At 43.4% G+C, this 21,196-nt stretch overlaps 1 protein-coding gene across 5 annotated transcripts in view; it reads left to right on the top strand.

The window, feature by feature from the left end:
* The window catches only part of LOC142378912 (nucleosome-remodeling factor subunit BPTF-like), a 45,098-nt gene extending 28,596 nt beyond the window's left edge, over window positions 1–16,502 (top strand). For 4 of the 5 annotated variants that reach the window (XM_075463891.1, XM_075463892.1, XM_075463893.1 and 1 more), the window contains 10 exons: window positions 44–157; window positions 951–1,112; window positions 1,499–1,581; window positions 3,716–3,941; window positions 4,084–4,418; window positions 4,826–4,999; window positions 5,664–5,856; window positions 6,413–6,497; window positions 11,816–12,002; window positions 14,450–16,502. In XM_075463891.1, coding sequence (XP_075320006.1) covers window positions 44–157; window positions 951–1,112; window positions 1,499–1,581; window positions 3,716–3,941; window positions 4,084–4,418; window positions 4,826–4,999; window positions 5,664–5,856; window positions 6,413–6,497; window positions 11,816–12,002; window positions 14,450–14,486 — 1,596 coding nt within the window. In that variant the 3' untranslated portion in view covers window positions 14,487–16,502. Of the gene's footprint in view, window positions 1–43; window positions 158–950; window positions 1,113–1,498; window positions 1,582–3,715; window positions 3,942–4,083; window positions 4,419–4,825; window positions 5,000–5,663; window positions 5,857–6,412; window positions 6,498–11,815; window positions 12,003–13,425; window positions 14,402–14,449 lie in introns of those variants that run through there. The other variant, XM_075463894.1, reaches the window with a different exon arrangement.
* The last annotated feature ends 4,694 nt before the right edge of the window (window positions 16,503–21,196 follow it).

Here is a 21,196-nt window from a genome sequence, read left to right on the forward strand (position 1 = left end):
GTTTTATTGTGTTAAATTTGTGAATGGCATGTGTCATGGTCAGGTGTTGGCCCAGCTGCAGGCCCAGCAGGGTGGAGGCTCTCTGCCACAGCACATCAAATTGCAGCTTCCTATCCAGATCCAACAGAGTGGGACCACCTCAGCACAGGGCGGACAGGTATCCAATCCAGCTTGCTTTGCTACAATTTTAGGCCCTTTTCAGACATGAAAGAAGTAATGTTCATCAGTCTTTAAAAGTAATGGTTTTCCATCATTCAGGGCCTTTTCACTCATTCCTTTCATGCTGGGGCTGATGCGCATTCATTGTGCATCGGTGTCGTGTGAAAGTGGAGCTGCATAACCACTCAACTCTCCCAACCACCCACTCAAGTCCTTCTAGAGTCACAGTTTTCCAATAAAAACTTTTTGTTTTGCTACAAAAATTCATATCGAGCTAACAAACACACAACATTGAGTTAAACAAAATAGTGAGGGACGGAAGCAGTTTAAATTATTGTTTTATGATCAAACTGAGAGCAGAAGCATAATAAATGTTTTTATCTGAAAAAAATGACTTTGTGCTGCAGCTAATCATAGATAAAGCCATGGAAGCGGAAATTTGGAAAGCACTGCACCGCGCTGCTTTTTCCGACATGATCGCTTACCGCCAGCTGAATGAAAAGCAATATATGTCTGAAAGAGGCTTAACCCGTGCTATCTTTATGGGACTGTAAAAAGAAGATTAGATTTTATACACAATAGCATAGCAGATGCAGTGTACAGAACTTATACCACAAATATCTTTTGAAAACTCTAAACATGTTATCTAACCCATGATTGAGGTGTAAAGAACAAAGTCAGTTTCAATCTTACATGGGGTTCTTTATTTAGTTGCAGCTCTTGTGTTAAATTGCCCAAATCCAACTTTGTTCAAAGCAAATGTTCATTTCCAAACCATTATCTCTGCTCAGATTGGAAATGTAGTTACCATCCAGGCAGCATCTGTCCAAGAGCAACTGCAGAGGATCCAGCAGCTCAGGGAGCAGCAGCAGAAGAAGAAGAAACAAGCCGCAGAAGCAAAGAAAGAGCTCGCCCATAATGCAACCAACCAGAGCGACATCATTCAGAAACAGGTGTCTATCATCATCTCAGTCCACCCGCTGTCTCCCTGCCATCAGTACATAAACAGTCACCTCCATTGAGACCCGGTTTATTTTTACTCCACCGTCTATATTGTCTGGTCTTATTTTATAATGATAAATATCTATAGATATCCACTCACAAACGACTTTTGAACTAAGATAATTGAAGTCAGTTTCATATACAGTGCGACCTTTACAACATTGACATGCTGTGTTAAGATGTTGGTATATCAAAGATTCTCGGAGTGAGCGTATGGTGTCTGTGGGGAGGCGGATGATTGTTTTGCTACTTGTTGACCGTTTACTTGCTTTAAAAATCACCCCAGTGGTAGAAGCAGCAGTTTATGCTGACATGTTTTTTATGCTGCATGTTCCAGGTGGTCATGAAACAAAACGCTGTGATCGAGCACCTTAAACAGAAGAAGACCATGACACCTGCAGAGAGGGAGGAAAATCAGAGGTTTGTGTCAAGAAGTGCTAACTGTATGTGGGAGGATGTAGGAGTGAGGCAAATGATCTATTGCAACATTGTGGGTCAATGGAAATCATTTTTGCCGAGATACTTTTTGAAACAGCACATGCAACAGCACAGACATGAAGTTGCTTCTATCTGAGGCGCAGTCCATTTATTTTTAAATCTTCTCTCCAAATGTTCAAACTGTCATCATATGCAAATAAGACCTTATCAGACAGTCTCCTCTCCTTCTGTTTGACTTTTCTTTAACACCATATTGGGAGGTGCAGCACAGCTTGGGATGCTGTGGGTGTGTAATCACGATGGTTGTGTGTCTGCATTGCGATCATACGAGCAGGAACATGAGAAAAACATTTGTAAATGACAGGAGCTGTGCAATGAAAAACACACGGGGCCTTCCCAACTACTTCAGACTTGAGCATGTAGTTACTTTAAAACTGAAAATCTTCTATCACTAAGAAGGCTCCAACTCTATTTACCCACTGACCAAAACTACTGTTGGTATACAAACACAGTTTTATCAAGAACTTGTTTGCGTAACAAGATTTTAAGATTTAATTCATGTATCTTTACGTGTGTGTGCTCATTGGTTGGTATTTGAGTTTCAACTTGAAGATTTCTTATAATTTATAAGCACTTTGTAACCATTTGGTATGAAAAAGTGGCATGTGAATAAGCTATTGTTTTAGTTTAGAGAGGCTAATTTAGGAATACTACAACTTTTAAATAAATATACTGTAGTTGGATTATACTCTGACCAATAGTTGACCCTGACAACCATATGTTTACATCCACAGAAGTTGTGTCAACACTGTACCCATTCACACAGACCTGAAATACCAAACCCAGACTGCCGTTACATCACTGCAGCAGCTGTCTGTTGTCTGCTTATTTTTCATGCTTTTTCCATTTCTTCATGTCATCCTTTCTATCCCTCTGTCCCTTAAAAACATGTTTTTGTTTGTAATTACGCTGCGCTTTGACATCAGTTTTCTTATTTTTTCCGGGTTTTTTTCTGACTCTTCTACGTTCACGCTGCATTTGCTTTGTTTATCGCAGCCTGATGGCTGTTGGAACCCTGGCCGGTCCTTGACCTTAGCAGCCATGTATGCGTTTGTGTGGTATTCACACAAATGTACAGTGAATGAGGCACCAACTTTCGATCTTAGTTGTGAATATTAGCGAACACAAGTGAACATACTGTGGACTGAGGGCTATAAATTATGTGGATTTATTGTCATAGACTGACATTAGCTCTTAAGAAAATGTTCTCAGAAGAGATTTTATCGGTGCATCTTAACTTTTTCTTCTTTATTGCTAACATTTCTTATCCATGATTTAATTAGCAAGAGCATAAATCACACACTGTTAAAGATCATGTACGTAGCTTTCTATCCTCTAGCACTTTAACCCATTAAAGCCAAAGGCATTCAAAAACACATTCTAAAGCTTTAGCAGAGCTTGAAAACCGTCTTTGAAAATCTGAGTTTAAAGAAAAAAACTTTACACAAGAAATGTGAAACAGCGTAAATGTTTTTTTTTTTTAGATTGTAGCTTTAACATCAGGCCCTTTCAAGAGAAGCATGTAAACGTGGCATTTGATCTAGAACGGTTCATTTGATTAAATATCTGACTTGTTTCCTTCCATAACCTAATTTAAAAAAAAAAATTCACAGTTTCCACTTGCTCTCTATCTGTCCATCTCGTATCATTCCTCTCTCCTAGTTTTCTGGCTGGCAGCTCCACTCTCTTGCTACAGAGTGACTGCGATTTTCAGAAAACTAAACACGGCACATTGTCCTGTTAACGTCTGTAAAACACAACTTGCGATGATGTTAAACTTGCAAGTCAGGTTCAGGTTATTTTCCAGTAAGATGTTGACTAAGTGCTAAAACTTAGCTGTTGGTGGCAGTGTCTATTTACTTTTTCACATTTCAGACTTTGTTTGATTTTTATTTATTAAGAGGAACAACTTAGATCCAGAAAGGGATGAGGTCAGAACCACCGTCAGACCCAGGACTGTAATTACAAAGCTCCCATTTTATTTAAAAGGTTAAGAAGTTATAACACTCTGATTAAGTCCTTTCTCACTCAGCTTATTCTCTCCATATCTGTTCAGGATGATTGTTTGTAACCAGGTGATGAAGTACATTCTAGACCGGATAGACAAAGATGAGAGGCAGGAGGCCAAGAGGAGGAAGAAGGAAGAGGTGGTGGAGGCTAAAAAGAGGCTGGCTAATGCCAGTAAGCTGTCCTCGCTCCTTTACCGACACAAAGAGAGTCTGAAGATGGAGATTCTGAAGAAACGAGCGCTCCTCGACAAAGAGCTGCAGCTCGAGGCTCAGGTACAAAGAAAGCTTACATGAATAATTATGAGTAAACTGGACGATAAATTCAATTTTGGAGCTACTTTATTGCTGTAAAACATTGAACAGAAATGACGGACTCTGACTTGAACTCCATCTGTTTCACTTTTGCCTTTGTCAGGAGGAACTAAAGAGGGACCTGTTGCGCATGCGTAGGGAGAAGGAAAGGGCTCAGGCTGCGGCCCACCAGGCAGCCCAGGCTGCTGCAGCTGCTGCTGCTGCTGCAGCCCACAATCAGCAACAGCAAACCCTGGCACACACGCATGGCATCTCCTCTCAGCACCATCTCACGACAACTGTGACCTCCACACACAAGAGGAAGCGGGAAGAGGAGAGGGAGATGGCAACGACAACAAAGTCCAAGAAGAAGAAAATGATCTCTACAACAAGCACAAAGGAGAGCAAGAAGGACACAAAGCTGTACTGCGTCTGCAAGACGCCCTACGACGAGACCAAGTATGCTAATGCTCGGACGAACACTCAGTATTGCTAAGCACGGAGATATTAGTAACGTTAAAACACAGTTAATCCAGTGGCCCTGTCTGCTTTGAGGGGGCTTTTTAGATATATTTTTGAATGGCTTAATCCACACAGTTCCTTTGCTGTGATTAAAATGTAACATAAAAGGATTTCTGCTTCCTTTACACATCTTCATGACACCTCCAATCATTGTGTAAAGTCCGATCCATGCACAGCAGGTCATCAGTCCACATCAAAACAAGCATTGGCTTGTTACTTCTCTTTTATAAGACGTCTGAAAACACCAGCCATCTGATTTCACTTCATCAAACCAGTTTTAGTTTCTGTTCTCTCAACAATAATATTGAGGGTTTTAACCAGGTTTATCTCTGTGCTCTGTAAAGGTTTTACATCGGCTGCGACCTTTGTACCAACTGGTATCACGGAGACTGTGTGGGCATCACGGAGAAGGAGGCCAAGAAAATGGACGACTACATCTGTGTGGAGTGTAAACGAGGCCAGGAGAGCAGCACAGAGGAGCTGTACTGCATCTGTCAAACTCCATATGATGAGTCTCAGTAAGGAGCTGTGTGCGTGCGTGTGCGTGCGTGTGTGTGTGTGTGCGTGTGGGGGCTTCATATTGCTTCTGTGGAAACATGTTTCTTTGTTTTGAGGTATGCAATAAGCACATAAAGACAAATTATATGACAGCAAAGTGCCAAAGTAGTTGTTCAGCCAAAATATTCTGATCTTGTCATCAAAGGTGATGTATTTGGTTAGAAGTTTACAAGATTGCACACAAAAACTGAAGCAGAGCCACAATCAGACTGTAACCATAGAAACGGACGACGATGACATTTTTGGCATCCCAGCAAACAAATGTTTGGTGTTTTCAGTTAATAAAATGTGAAGACTTTGCCAGAGGTACCCAGTCATTAAACAAGCTGTCATCAGTTAATCTGATAATAAATCAACAGAAACTGTTTGGTTCAACATGAAGCCGTCTCTCATAAAGACTGCTCTGTTGCATTTTTCTCCATTAGGGCCCTGTGGGTTTTTTCCATCTGCAAAACCAGTTTTAATGCTCAACAGGTTCAGATTGCATGGTTCTGTTTTGTTGCATTGGCCTGTCTTACCTTGACTTCCGCCCTTTTAATGAACTGTTTCAGTTTTTTGAATAGCACCTTTTCACACTGTGATATTATAATGTGAAGTTAAACCCAGTTCTTTGTACTTTCCCAGGTTTTACATTGGCTGTGATCGATGTCAGAACTGGTACCACGGTCGCTGTGTGGGAATCCTGCAGAGCGAAGCCAACCACATCGACGAATACGTGTGTCCGCAGTGTCAGTCCACAGAGGATGCCATGACGGTCTTCACGCCACTCACAGAGAAAGACTACGAAGGCCTCCGAAGGATCCTCCGTTCCCTGCAGGTGGGCAGAAGACTTACAGTTGCTGCACAAACTCCCACCATTACAGTGTAAAACTGTTGCTGGTTGTCGTCATCTAAGAGAAGCCTATTAATGTGTATTCTGGGGAGGTTTACTCCCCTCTGCATTGTACACGGTAAATAAAAACACATTCAGCAGCAGCACTGTTGCGTAGTTTTATCATCAGCGGTGGGCCTAACACTAACACAGCTCTATGTAGCCCCACTGCAGTTCAAAAGCAGCAAACAAAAGTCCTCTGTGTCCATCTTATCTGATGGGTTGGGCTCCCCTACTTGGACATCTGCCTGGCTTCAGCCTTTTTCTTCTTTCCTAAGTTCTCTCTCTTTTTTCTTCTTTGTCCAGTGTTGTGTGTGAGAGAAACAGAAAGAAACGGAGTGGAAAGCTAGAGAGAACATCTGTGTTGACCCACCTGCTTTCAGTGTAATTTTCATGGTGCTGTTTGTTTTTCTTTTTTGGTTTCAGCTTTCACAAGTGTCTGTATCTCCCTTTTTTTTTCCTTTTTTCCCCCTTTTTTTTTTTGTCCCTCCCTACTCTGCAGGCACATAAAATGGCGTGGCCGTTCCTAGAGCCAGTGGATACAAATGACGCCCCAGACTACTACAGGGTTATCAAGGAACCAATGGGTGAGTGCAGGAAATGTGTGACAGTGATGATTACAGCGCGTTTTGTAATTAAAAGATTAAGAACCACTGCAGTGGAGCGGGTGCAGTGTGAGCTGGGCGGCAGCCGAAGGCGGAGGCCATGGCGGTCTGATCCTCGGCTACTGAAGCTGGCTCTTGGGACGTGGAACGTCACCTCTCTGCTGGGGAAGGAGCCTGAGCTGGTGCGCGAGGCTGAGCGGTTCCGGCTAGATATAGTCGGACTCACCTCGACGCATGGCTTGGGCTCCGGAACCAGCCTCCTCGAGAGGGGTTGGACTCTCTTCCACTCTGGAGTTGCCCGAGGTGAGAGGCGTAGAGCAGGTGTGGGCATACTTATTGCCCCCCGGCTGTGCGCCTGTACATTGGGGTTCACCCCGGTGAGCGAGAGGGTAGCCTCCCTCCGCCTTAGGGTGGGGGGACGGGTCCTGACTGTTGTTTGTGCTTATGCACCAAACGGCAGTTCAGACTACCCACCCTTTTTGGAGTCCCTGGAGGAGGCACTGGAGAGTGCTCCTCCGGGAGACTCCCTTGTCCTGCTGGGGGACTTCAATGCTCACGTGGGCAATGACAGTGAGACCTGGAGGGGCGTGATTGGGAGGAACGGCCCCCCCGATCTGAATTACAGTGGTGTTCTGTTATTGGACTTCTGTGCTCGTCACGGACTGTCCATAACGAACACCATGTTCAGGCATAAGGGTGTCCATATGTGCACTTGGCACCAGGACACCCTAGGCCGCAGCTCGATGATCGACTTCGTGGTTGTATCGTCGGACTTGCGGCCGTATGTCCTGGACACTCGGGTGAAGAGAGGGGCGGAGCTGTCAACTGATCACCACCTGGTGGTGAGTTGGCTCCGCTCGTGGGGGAGGAAGCCGGTCAGACCTGGCAGGCCCAAACGTATTGTGAGGGTCTGTTGGGAACGGCTGGCGGAATCCCCTGTAAGGAGGAGTTTCAACTCCCACCTCCGGCAGAGCTTCAACCATGTCCCGAGGGAGGTGGGGGACATTGAGCCCGAATGGGCCATGTTCCGTGCCTCGATTGTTGAGGCGGCCGACCGGAGCTGTGGCCGTAAGGTGGTCGGTGCCTGTCGTGGCGGCAATCCCCGAACCCGCTGGTGGACACCAGTGGTGAGGGAAGTCGTCACGCTGAAGAAGGAGTCCTATTGGGCCTTTTTGGCCAGTGGGACTCTGGAAGCAGCTAATGGGTACAGACAGGCCAAGCGGAACGCAGCCTCGGCGGTTGCTGAGGTAAAAACTCCATGGAGAATGATTTCCGGAGGGCCTCGAGGAATTTCTGGTCCACCATCCGGCGGCTCAGTGGGGGAAAGCGGTGCACCGTCAACACCGTGTATGGTGAGGGCGGGGCTCTGCTGACCTCAACTAGGGACGTCGTGAGTCGGTGGGGGGAATACTTCGAGGGCCTCCTCAATCCTACCGACACGCCTTCCGATGAGGAAGCAGAGTTGGGGAGCTCAGACGTGGGGCCTCCCATTTCTGGGGCTGAGGTTGCAGAGGTGGTCAAAAAACTCCTCTGTGGCAAGGCCCCAGGGGTGGATGAGGTCCGTCCTGAGTTCCTCAAGGCTCTGGATGTTGTAGGGCTGTCTTGGTTGACACGCCTCTGCAGCATCCCGTGGACATCGGGGGGGCAGTGCCTCTGGACTGGCAGATTGGGGTGGTGGTCCCCCTCTTTAAAAAGGGTGACCGGAGGGTGTGTTCCAACTATAGGGGGATCGCACTCCTCAGCCTCCCTGGTAAGGTCTATTCGGGGGTACTGGAGAGGAGGATCCGCCGGATAGTCGAATCTCGGATTCAGGAGGTGCAGTGTGGTTTTCGTCCTGGCCGTGGAACAGTGGACCAGCTCTATACCCTCGGCAGGATCCTGGAGGGTGCATGGGAGTTCGCCCAACCGGTCTACATGTGTTTTGTGGACTTGGAGAAGGCGTTCGACCGTGTCCCTCTGGGACTCTTGTGGGGGGTACTCCGGGAGTATGGAGTGCCGGACCCCTGGGCTGTTTGATCTCTGTATGAGAGTTTGGTCCGCATTGCTGGCAGTAAGTCGGACACGTTTCCTGTGAGGGTTGGACTCCGCCAGGGCTGCCCTTTGTAACCGATTCTGTTCATAATTTTTATGGACAGAATTTCTAGGCGCAGCCAGGGCGTTGAGGGGGTCCGGTTTGGCGACCTCAGAATCGGGTCTCTGCTTTTTGCGGACGATGTGGTTCTGTTGACGTCGTCGGGCCGTGACCTTCATCTCCCACTGGAGCAGTTCGCAGCCGAGTGTGAAGCGGCTGGGATGAGAATCAGCACCAGGACGGAAAAGGGTAGAATCCCCTCTCCGGGTCGGGAATGAGATCCTTCCCCAAGTGGAGGAGTTTAAGTATCTCGGGGTCTTGTTCACGAGTGAGGGACGAATGGAGCTGGAGATTGACAGACGGATCGGTGCGGCGTCTGCAGTGATGCGGGCTCTGCACCGGCCCGTCGTGGTGAAGAAGGAGCTGAGCCAGAAGGCCAGGCTCTCGATTTACCGGTCAATCTATGTTCCTACCCTCACCTATGGTCACGAGCTGTGGGTAGTGACCGAAAGAACGAGATCGCGAATACAAGCGGCCGAAATGAGTTTACTCCGCAGGGTGTCTGGGCTCTCCCTTAGAGATAGGGTGAGAAGCTCGGTCATACGGGAGGGGCTCGGAGTAGAACCGCTGCTCCTCCGCATCGAGAGGAGTCAGATGAGGTGGCTCGGGCATCTGGTGAGAATGCCTCCTGGACGCCTCCCCGGTGAGGTGTTCCGGGCCCGTCCCACTGGGAAGAGGCCCCGGTGGGGAAGACCCAGGACACGTTGGAGAGACTATGTTTCTCGGCTGGCCTGGGAACGCCTCGGGGTCCCCCCAGAAGAGCTGGAGGAAGTGGCCGGGGACAGGGACGTCTGGGCTTCTCTGCTCAAGCTGCTGCCCCCGCGACCCGATCCTCGGACAAGCGGAAGATGATGGATGGATGGATGGAGAACCACTGTATGTCCTACAATACTTATGAAGTTGCCAACAGCCACGATTAGTCTGGATCCAAGCATTTTGTGTGTGTGTCTTATTGAATGTTTTTATTTATACATTTATAACATATTTCACCATTTTTGCATCGGTCAACTCTCCCCTCTCCTTTCTCATTCTGATCACTCACCTGCTTTAGAAGCTGTTCCACTGTGTGTAATAAAAACACATCAGTACTGAAATCGTGAAATTAGTTTAATTCACTACATGTTTTAGCTCATTTACTAAATGACACGTGTCGAAAATGCTTCCTGTAACGTACTACACATGTATTTAAGGTTCATTAATGCGTTTTCTCTCCTTATAGTTGGCTTGGTTTTATTTATAGTTGCCTTTGTCTTTTTCTGTGGCGTTTCTTTGGGTTGATAAGTTTAGAGTACTTTCACTTCTCAAAACCCTAATGAAAGTATTTTGTCCTTTCTTAGAAGCTTAAGGCTTTAACCCACTACGTCCTGAGGCTTTGTTTTAAGAAAAAAAAAACTTCTAAAACCTTATAGTTTTCTAGAAAACTTAAAATTGTCCATTAAATGATTTGATTTTAGTGTTAATTACTGACTTTTCCCTGGTATTTATCATTATCTTAGAAAATTACAATAGATGGTGTCGAACAGCTAACATGTATTAAATGCGTATTTGTTGTATCAGGTCATAATGGGTTAAACTGCTAAATGACCCTAAAATGTCACAATAATGTTCGATAGAGGAGGTCAGCAAGCAAAGCGATCAGTGTCTTTCATTAATGAACAATGGCTTAAAAATGAGTTGTTCTCCGTTTTCATATCTGCATTACTGTAAACCTCTTAAAAGACGCACAATTTTGCTTCATACGCAAGCTCTGCGTATACAGGCGACATGCAGTTCTAATACTCATTCGAGTGATTGAATTGATGCAAAGCAATCGACAACACAGTGACCACAGCGATACAATCACCAGAAACAGTCAAAGTGGAAGCAACTCCCCTAAACTGTCTTACATATCACTTTGTACAGTGTAGGAAACTATCATATTCAGAGCTCATTAGCCTGCCAAACCTTGTTTTACTGTTTTTAATGCCAACCTACTTTTAATGTTGCATGATATGAAAAAAGTGAACATTTATGAGTCATGAGCCAGCAGATAACCACCACGAAATTCCTCAGAATGTGGGGTTGGGAGCAGTCGCGGTTTGGTAGGTGAAATGGCCGCGGTCGTACTGTCATTATTTTGTAGTTGCTTTAAGCTATGGAAGTAACACCCGCTCTGTGTATCTTAAACATTGAAATAAAGCTGCCAGGAGGCCAACTGGGAGGAAGCCCTCCAACTCAGATCAAACCGGCCATGTAAATGGGGACGTGCGTCAACAGGGCCTTTTTGAACTTCCATACAAACAAACCGTTAATGAGCTGCTCTGGGTCTGCCGGGCTCCCTGTGGAAAGGGACCAGCCCCACACTTAGCTCCTGTTGGCTTGGTCTTGGAAACTAGTCCCCAACCCCCCTTCCACCTTAAGAAAAAGACCTCGTTGGTTTGAAAAAATAAAAAATAAAAAGCGCCCTTGGCTGGTGTGGTGGTTGGTAGTTTATGGAGGGTTTTGAGATGAAATCTGATGACAGAAAAGGTCTTTGATATTGGCCATGAGGTTTAGCTCGTGGCCAGCTGGGTGGGGGTTAAGGAGGCCAAGAGTCGGATGTGTTTGTTTGAAACGCAGCCCTGGGGATGCCGTGCAGAGAAACCCACCGGCAGCAGCAGATTATATGAAGCCTTGGCTGCTGCCAGTTAGCTTCCTTGCTCATGCGATCCGATTTATTTTCTCCCAATCTTCAATTTGATTAAAAAGGTTACTGACACTGAAAGCACCTTTTCAAGTAAAGCCTGGAAATGGAGACCCTGGTTTTCACTGCATTTTCAAACGCTTCTGTGGTTTGTGTTGTGACGTTTTGTTTTTTTTTCCTTCTTCAGAAATGATGCTCTCCTCAGGAATGACAAATGGTTCATATCTCAGTAACTCATCTGGAAGCCTGAGTAGCTCGAGGTTAATGCTGGCAGAGGTTTTGGATTTTTCCTGTCACATATAGAGTGATGCACTGTGTTTTCTCCGTCAGGCACATACCGCATAAGCTGCAATTATTGTGGAGCGAGCTCGCTGATATGTGGAGAAAAGTCGATCAGAAACCAAAATATTCATCTGCTTCTTCCACAGCATGTGGTGTTAAATTCATCGTTTTTTTTTTTTTATGCATTCAGCTTAACCAAACGCATTGTAAATGCCTTTTTCTCAGACCTGTCCACCATGGAGGAGAGGTTACAGAAACACGAGTACATCAAGCTGACAGAGTTTGTAGCAGACATGACCAAAATCTTCGACAACTGCCGTTACTACAACCCCAGCGACTCGCCCTTCTACCAGTGTGCCGAGATTCTGGAAAACTTCTTCGTCCAGAAGCTCAAAGGCTTCAAAGCCAGCAGGTAAGATGGTGGTGATGATGATGTCCAACAGCTGATGAAGATGAGAAAAGCAAGAGGGGACAGATTTTAATCCTCAGTCAGAGATAGTCGAGCTTGATGGACACAAAAGTGTCCTTTTGTTTCTAGTTTCTAGTGTGAACAATAAAATGTTTTTTTTTGGTTGTTGTTTCTTTTTAAGAACTGTACTAGTTCTTTAATTCCTTCTTGTCTTGGATTTCCCTGTCACCATTTTCAGCTTCTTCTAAATGTTTCAGTTTATGACGACCACTGAGCTTTTTCTGTCACAGCCATTTACCATTTTTACATGATTACATTACTTTATTTCTCAGACATTTAGGCTCATTTCCTCCACATATCAACCCATAACTGACTTCAGCTTTCACGGTGTAATGAAGAGCCACTTTCTGATATTAATTACTGTTTTCAGTAAGGCAGACCATACAAAGACCCACATTTCACATCATTTGGCATCCCAGTATTACAGTACAGATACAATGATAATCGAGTGAGGATTCAGGCTTATTTTCAAGCTGAATTAGATATTCGCTGTCTGCGTGCACGTGGCCGCGCCTCTGAGCTCACCTCATTGCACTGCCATCGCTGTATCTTGTGATTTCTTTGGATGGATGCACACCACAAGTTGTTGGTAACAGAATGAGTTATATCTGTCTTTACATATGCAGCCGTGTAAAAAGGTTTGGGCACCATTGATCAAATCAAATGAGTGTGTTCTTTTTGGTTTGTGCAGTTTTATAGTAAGATGAACATCATTGGCCCAAAAAATTATAGAAATCTCTGTCTTTGTGAATGGAAAAAACCTTAAAATCCACAACAAAGTACCGTAACCTATTCAAAACCTAAACCTGTCCACGAACACGCTTTATTTCTCAGCCTCTGAAGTAGCTAGGACAAACCATTTGACAGGCCCAGCTTGAATTGCTCATTACTGACTTTGCCTTCATGTTTATCGAGCTTAAAAGGAATTGTGTGTCTGGAAAACCACGGCACTCCAGTCGCATTATGCTCTAAAAGTAGAGGCATCACATCCGAGTGGATTAAGAGGGGCCAGATAAAGGTTCAACATCACCCTCACAGTCCTCACACATCATTGAAAGTCAGGGATCAGACCTGAAAATAAGAATCTCACAGGACTAGAAAGCTTGTGCGGGAAGAATGGACAAATATCTCCCAAAAACTGAAAGTGTGTCTAAAGGTAATGAAGATGTTTTCACAGAAAGAAATCATGCAGCACACTTTATAGTTTTGTAAAACAGGAGGCCCTGAACTCTGTGAGCTTTTCCGCTGTAATGCTTGATTAGGGCTCCAAGACTTGTGGTTTGCATCCAGCTTTATGTGCCTGAAACGGAGATCTTCTTCACCTGCATGTATTGACGCCCATCCATTCTTTCTTTCTCTCTTACAGATTGTGATGTCAAACTCCTGGGTGCCGGGGTCACTCTTAAACAAAACATAATTTGCTATCCTGGATGTTGCTGTTTTTACTCGATTAAAACAGCATTTAAAAAAAAATAAAAAATTAAAAAAACTTTGTAAGAAAGTTGATATATCAGGCGCACACATTAGGTGTGATGGTTGTTTTTTTTATTATAAAAGCAAAAGAAAGAAAACCAAGTTTCTACTGTTTAATATTTGCAGCCATGTTGGTAGCATAAAGCATTCAAGGGAAAATGTATTTTCTTACACTGTCACACCAGATGGCATTTTGATTATGTGTGAGTTGGCTATGAGGCAAACTGGGAAGTTTTGCTGATCTCGTCATTCTCTGTCTTGAGATTTATTAGAAAAACAATAAGCAAATAAAAAAAAAACTGTTAATTGTGGCTGCAAAATCAGACACACACACACATAAACATATAACTTCTCTTACTTTTGTAGAAATTTTAATTTTGGACATAACATGCTGCAGCAGAACATTTTTACCTCATTTCTTAGCCGAAAATTTACACGAAAAAAAAAAAAAAAGAAGCATGCCACATTTATTAGTTTCTTTTTATTGGCTGTACCCGTGTATAATGTTATATTTTGTTCATATTATATCTTTTTGTGAAGGACTATTTTTATGTTCTAAAGGAAATAATGGTAGAAAGTGTAAAGATAGCTCTAGTTTAGCTTTTCCATTCTCAATAAGGTGAGCTTGACAGTTTTCAGGTTAAAAAAAAGATGGAAAGGTTGTACATACATTGTTGGGCGGACATCACAACACACGTTTCAGTGACATTTAACCAACATGGCTGCTTGGTCTACGTCAAAATGTCTGACCCACTGGCATCCAATACTTGTTTTTTCCTTTTTTTTGTTGCTTGTCTTTTTTGTATCCTCCCCTAGTCATATTTTTGTCATATATTGTACAGCTTTTAATAAAAAAAAGAAAACAGCCAGAGGTTTTCCAACAGTTTTCTTCCTCCTCTCTTTGCTCATCTCTGTAGGTCACATAACAACAAGCTACAGTCAGCAGCATCTTAGCTCCCTCCTAAAAAGCGAGTGTCAAAAAGGCACACCTCTGAATGATTGGGACCCGTGGTCCAAGTCAGGCTGCGTCTGAACCTGAGTTTTCTTTCTGGAGGAGAGAGTGCCCTTCCCCTCCGACACAGATGTCAAAGTGCCCCACCCTCCACCACCTTCACAAAGAAGTGAATTGAAAGCCCCCTTTTCCTGCTTTAGACCAGGGGAAGGACAGCTGCAGGGTCTCTGGTGGCCTGTTACAGCCCAACCAGTGTAGCCTCTCCATAAGAAGAAAGCTGGAGATGAGGGAGACGAGATGGCAGAAGACGTTAAGCATGCTGGTCAGATGTTCAGTGGTAGCCTCGCCTCGTGGCTGCAGTACACTCATTAAATTCATTGTGTTGGATTCATTTTTATGTATCCTCTATAAACAAAGTGTCGGCTTCCTGTCCCTGCTTCAGACAGAAATGTATAGATGTGCGACGTCAAGAAATGTTTCACATGCAGAATGTGCAACTTTCAAGAAAAAAAACAACGGAGTGGGCGCAGGTCACTCCTGGTCTGACACTGAAATCAGTTGAACGAGTATGCTGTATCGCCCTCTAATGAAGCCCAGTTATCCCCAACATTTCTCAGATTTTACCCTCAGGTGTGTAGCCCTGCACGAAGCAAGAACCAGCCTCATAAAATGCCCTCGACAGCTAATTTGGCTTTCTCCGTCAGTGGTGCATTCCCTATCGAAGTACTTTGATCTGAGATGACTAATTCAAGGGGTGTTTGAAGGCAAAGACGCTTTCATGTTCATTTCCAGAGGGAAACACCCCGGACAGGCCATCCCACCCACTGCATCCGGCCCCTCTTTTGACCTTTTTTTTTTTTTTTTTTTCATGTCATCTAAAACGCAAGTGAAAAACTGTTTCTATTTGAAGGAGGAAAAGACACTGAAGCCTTTTAGGGAAGGTGAAACTTGTCGAATCTGACTGGAAGTGCTGTAGCTCCCTCTATAAACAGTAATGCATCAAAGCTCTGTTTCAGAGTCTGTAATTCTTCTCTTGTTATCTCTCAGCCTCCTCTTCCAGCATCGAAGTTGACAGGTTGGCTCACATATGTCTCTCAACTCACTCTCAAAGCATGGTTAAGTAATTGGATAATGGACTTTTCCACTCAGCATCAGCTCAGTTATGTTGCGGTCTGCGGCAGAGTGACTGGGAGTACACTTTGAGTTCAGACGAGTCTTTCTACCGCGGGGTTTGTATGAAATTTATAGCTGCATTTTCTTAATCATATTTGGGAACATTTTTGTAATCTATCAGTTTTGTAGGAGGGGAGCAGCCTGTCTTTAAGTTGATATGTAAAAAGAAAAAAAAAACTGAAATTTGGCAGACATTTCTCTTTTATTCCCAAAGTTTTTACATTTTTGTGCGTAAAAGCAGAGTTGAGAGATAATGTAGCGTCTTGTCTTCTTCTCTCTGTCTTTCACACAAATGTCCCATCACTTTGTAATCGGATGATGATGTGCTTTATCCACTGTTTGTAATTTACTTTGTATATTATCACTGTCCAAATAAATAGAGAAAAGATTTTTAGAACAGTAGAAACTTTTATTTTTCACTGTTTGAACCAGCAACAAAAGCCCTCCTTGTATATTTCAACTGTTTCTCGCTTTCTTTGAGGTGAACTTTACATTTAGTTGAATTTGCCCTGTATATATATATATGAAGTGCTGCACATTGTGAGCATAAAGGTTTTGAACAGAGTAGAGTGAAACGGCAACTTGTACAGAGTTTTTTTTTTTTTTCTTTTTTGTAAGAAACCAACCCGTTCAGCATAACTTCTATAATGGCATTGCATTTCTTGTATTATTTATTCATATCAATGAAAAAAAAAAAAAAATCTTTTTTTTTTTTTTGAGTAATGAGGAAATGTAACTACAGATAATAAAAAAAGTACTCTATGTTTTTAACAGATTGTGGCCACTCTGAAGAGATTCTCTTTTGTACTTGATAGGACATTTCATCCTAGATAATAAAGTAATGTTTTGGACATTGTCTTTTCTCTTTTTCTCTTTGTCCATTGGGCTCACCTTGGAGGTAGATCAAAACTCTGAATATCTTAAAAATCTATAAATGCAAACGATCAATTTTGCATAAACGGAACACGTACAAGTCCATCCAAAGATGGCCTTTCCTGAAGCAAATATAGGATCTAAAATGTATTTTTTCTGAGTAAAAGGTTTGAGCCACCCCTCGTTTCTTTTTGTTTTGCTTCCGAGGAGACAGATTTTCTTGTAATATTTTGAATTTTTCTCGAGCGATAGTTCTTCAGACTTTTCAAAAGTCTTTCAAAGTTTCTCTTTGGCTGCATTTTCACTCATTTCCTGTACCTGACTATTTTCAGAGGAACTTATTGTTTTTTTGTTTTTTTAACTGTTATTTTGTTTGTTTAAGCCACTTAACACTGTCCTAATAATCACTTAACCATAAAGAAAGACACCCAACTCAAAGGATGAACCAGTGTTACATCTATGCATAACAAACAGCTTTGCAAAGAACCAATTTTGACTTGTATCTGAAGCTACATCATTACTAACAATGTGTCACAAAGGCACAAAATAAGTTCCCATTTCTTTAGTTATTTCCCATTTCTTTAGATTTGACAGTGCACCCATTTATGTTCTATACCCACTTAATCCAATTCAGGGTCACAGGAGGACTGGAGTCCATCCCAGCTAACATTATAGAGGCAGGGTTGTTTGATAGTCAGAAAATTGTACTTTTGCACTAACATTGGGATTCCAAGAGTTGTTCCAAAATGAGGAAACTGGAAGAAGCGGCAGGCCTATAAAACTATCTGCAGATGGACAGTATCTGAAAGTGATTTCTTTTAGAAATAAAAACAAAAATCTGGACACAGGACCTGAGAGATATATCTGGACCTTCAGCTGATCCATCTACTGTTCACTGAAGCCTCATCAGAAATTGTCTCCATGGAAGGGGGGCTGTGAAGAAGCCATTCTTAAGGAAGGGAAACGAGGAGGAAAGGCTGAGGTTTGCCAAAAATATCGAGAACTGGCAGTAGGTTTTACGGAGTGATGAATCCTCCCCGAAGCCCGGACCTCAACATTATAGAAGCAGTGTGGGATCATCCTAACGGAGAACGGAACAAAAGGCAGCCAACATCCAAAGAAGAGCTTTGAAATGTCCCTCAAGAAGCCTGGAGAACTAATCCTGAAGACTCCTTAAAATAATGACAAGAAAACTTGTTGAAGAGGGTTCAGGCTGTGACCAAATTGTTCCTTTCAAGCTTGTTAGAACTGTACAAGTTCTGTTTTTGGCCTGTGCACTATATTTCCATTTATGTTTTCACATTTGGATTCATTGCTGCACCTATTTCCAGTTTTCCCGGAAATATATGAGGAGGTGAGCGGTGGCTGAGTACTTTTTAACTATACTTTATTTGTTATCAATTAGTTCTTTAAAATGTGTTCTCATGACCTGAATGAAGTTAGGTTCAGGAGCAGGGCCACACCTCAACCGCCACTAATCCCCTGGCAAGCTGCCTTATAACCGGTTCTTCCATGCAGTGCTGTCTCACCCTCCCACCTCATCTCATCCGTCCCTCCCTCCTTCCTCTCCCTCTATCATCCATCTTGTCCCTCACCTCTCTATCTTAATCATCCCTCTTCATATCCATTCATGAAGTATTCCCTCCTTCTACTCTTCTTTTGCAGACATCATTTGGGGGGTCCACAGTCGGCTCAGGTTAATGAACTCTGACAGATCTTCTGCTCTGAGTCTCCTAACCCTCGAATCATGGAGACATCCCATATGAGCCTAATCAGAGGACAATCACAGCCATCCATACCTTCACTCTCAATTCTAATGCTTTGACTCCTCATTAAACCAGTAAAATGTTTTAATCAATTATTAATTGCTCATGAATTATACATTGTAGTTCCCACAATGTGGCATTAAGAAAACAGACAATGAGAGAAGTCTGTGAAGGTTGGTGCAGATTGTAGAAGAACATCACATGAGATATTTAAAGAGCCTGACATAGAGCAGTATGTAGTGGTGGCTTCATACTGCACTCTGAACCAAGGAGGACTCTGTGGGCAAATACCAAAGGCCACACCACTGTTGAAAGAAAGGCAGAGGGAGGTAAAAACATTCACTACATTCAGCTAGACCGAGGAAAACCAAAGGAGAGCTCTTTGGGAATGTAGCGCATCAGCTCGTTGGTGTTGAAATCATCTATGAGCAGCCAAATAAAACATAATGGAGGTGGTATGGTGCTGTGCGACCGCTTTGCTGCCTCTGATACCTGATGCTCTGAATATATCAAAGGAACGATGAAATCAGAAAATCACCAGAAGAAATTTAACATCAAATTGCTTCACTCAACAAGTTCAGGAGGGCTGCAGTAGATATTGAACATCGGCAGCTGTGTGGAGCTCTTTTATTTCTTTCTGAATTTGCAGGGAACCAAGTGAGGAAATCTGCATCACAAGAAAGTTTTGTTGATGATTTGGCAAAAATCTTTGGCGCATTATTTTGGATCTCTTGTTTGCAGTCCAGCTTTGTTTTGCAAGTGCTGGTGAGAAAGAATTGCCACAGTCAAAACAGAGTAACACAAAAGAGAGGATCATCTTTGTGTGTCAGTGTGGCTTCTCTGCTCAAAGTGAAAGAATTCATTAAGAACTTTATGTGTACTACAAAGTAACTGCAATCTAAGTGTACACTGGTATGTCAACTGCAAAACAGGAGGACATGACAAAGGCTCCGTCCGTAAAGACTCTTATGTTTCATGGTTGTGTGATGTGATGGGCCCGATTACAGATTTTTGGGCAGGAGGCAGGCAGGTGAAGAAAGAAATAAACTTTCATTCAACTAAAAATAAAACCTTATGTGCAGCAGTTGAAGAGAAACCAAACCACAAAGCACGGCGAGGCAGCGAACAGGACTGGACTCACATGGAAGGAACAAAGTAAACTAAACAAAGGTGCAGAAAGAAAATGGATTTCAAAATGAAAAAGAAAAAAGGAAAGTTGAATAAAGAACATGGAAATCCAAGAAAACACTGAAAGTAAGACATAACAAGAATCACAGACCATGGCACCAGGGGTCTGATGCATAAACAACTGATCGCTGATCGCTTTAATTCAGCAGGTTTTTTTGTTGGCTAAAATGAGTCCAAATCAGCTTCATCCTTGTGCGTATAGTTTGATTGTGATTGACAAAAGTAAACCATAAATGCAGACAGCTTTATAAATCTATTGAAAAGTTGCGCATATGCCTTTCCGCATGCACACAGTTTTAGTCCTGAATCTGCACAGTTTTGTGCATCTGGATCCTGGTTGGTAATAGGTGGTGCTTACGGCTGCTTCTCATTGGGCTGGGAAGTCAGAACTCTGAACAGGGAATAACGTCACACTCGAGTTGACCGAGTTATAGTTGTAATTTGTGAAACGAGTTGGAACTGCTGTCTTTGCCTATGACTTAAGTCAGCTGGGATTAACCACACAAGCTAACAACAAATTATCGTTCTATTTTGTGCAAGCAGAACAGTGGCAGTATGTTAGAGGTTGAACAGTTACTATGTGTGCGACTGATTTTAAAGCAACACAAACTCATAGAAGTCCTAACAAGCAATTTATTGCTGCAGCTCCTCCAACTTTGCAACTTCGTAGGACGTTCCTTTTGATTTTATCCCACTGGGAACTAGAATTTCAACTTCAAAAAGGAACACACTGTACTAACTGAAATACTAGGATCTATTCTGTATCATATGAAACAGTTGCATTACAAAGCAAAGTCTCGCCTTAAGACTTCTAGATCATGATAGAAATGAGCCCATGTTATATGAAGCATTACATTTTGACTGAGCCAAGTTGCAAAAAACGACTTATGAGCTGAAACAATCAGAGACTAGAACAGCATGAGTATGGGGGGGGGAGTGCACTAATTGTTGCTCTGAGGCAGAGTGAGTTAATCTGACCATGCACAACAAGTTTAACCTTCATCTTAACTTCAGTGTCGGTTCAAGTGAAACGATGAGCCCTGAGGGAAAAGGTCATGACCCTTGTACATTCTAAAGCTATTACTGGGATCAAATTACTGAAATGACACCTCCAACATCCTCCAGCTTTGATGTGTCACTCCCCTCTCCCTGACCTCCACCTCTTTAAGTCCCCACTCAAACCGCTAAATGGATCCAGAGATTCACATGGATGCTGAGATGACCACAAGCCCACAGTCGTTTGGGAGCTTTCACACAGGAAGCAACTCTGAGATATTCCCACCTAACCTCCTCCTCCTCCTCCTTTACATCCTCTGCGATGAGGAATGTCCTCCCGCTGCGATAGTGGCCACAGTGTGGAGCGGGCTCCTGTTTCCTGCCCACATGCATCTGTTCCCTCCAGCGCTGATCCCAGATAGAGGCTTCATCGAGCCTGGGAACTGACCAGAGCTGAAAGACACGCACGGGGGAAGAAAGAGGCTCAGCACAGGCCTGTCTGGAGGCCAGGCTCAAAATATGGCAGTGAAACTCTGATTGTAGTGTCCCACTTTGGGGACTTCTTCTCATGCAGTCACTGAGAATGATAACAAAGATAATTGATTCAGTCACTGAGTGGACGCATAGGACTGCGTGAGTAAGCGGGCTGCTTTAAAGTTAAATAAAATCTTCACAGGGCAGTTGAGTACAAAACAAACACATTTTTATTGAGTTCA

The sequence above is a fragment of the Odontesthes bonariensis genome, chromosome 4, assembly GCF_027942865.1.
Source record: "Odontesthes bonariensis isolate fOdoBon6 chromosome 4, fOdoBon6.hap1, whole genome shotgun sequence".
Taxonomy (NCBI): domain Eukaryota; kingdom Metazoa; phylum Chordata; class Actinopteri; order Atheriniformes; family Atherinopsidae; genus Odontesthes; species Odontesthes bonariensis.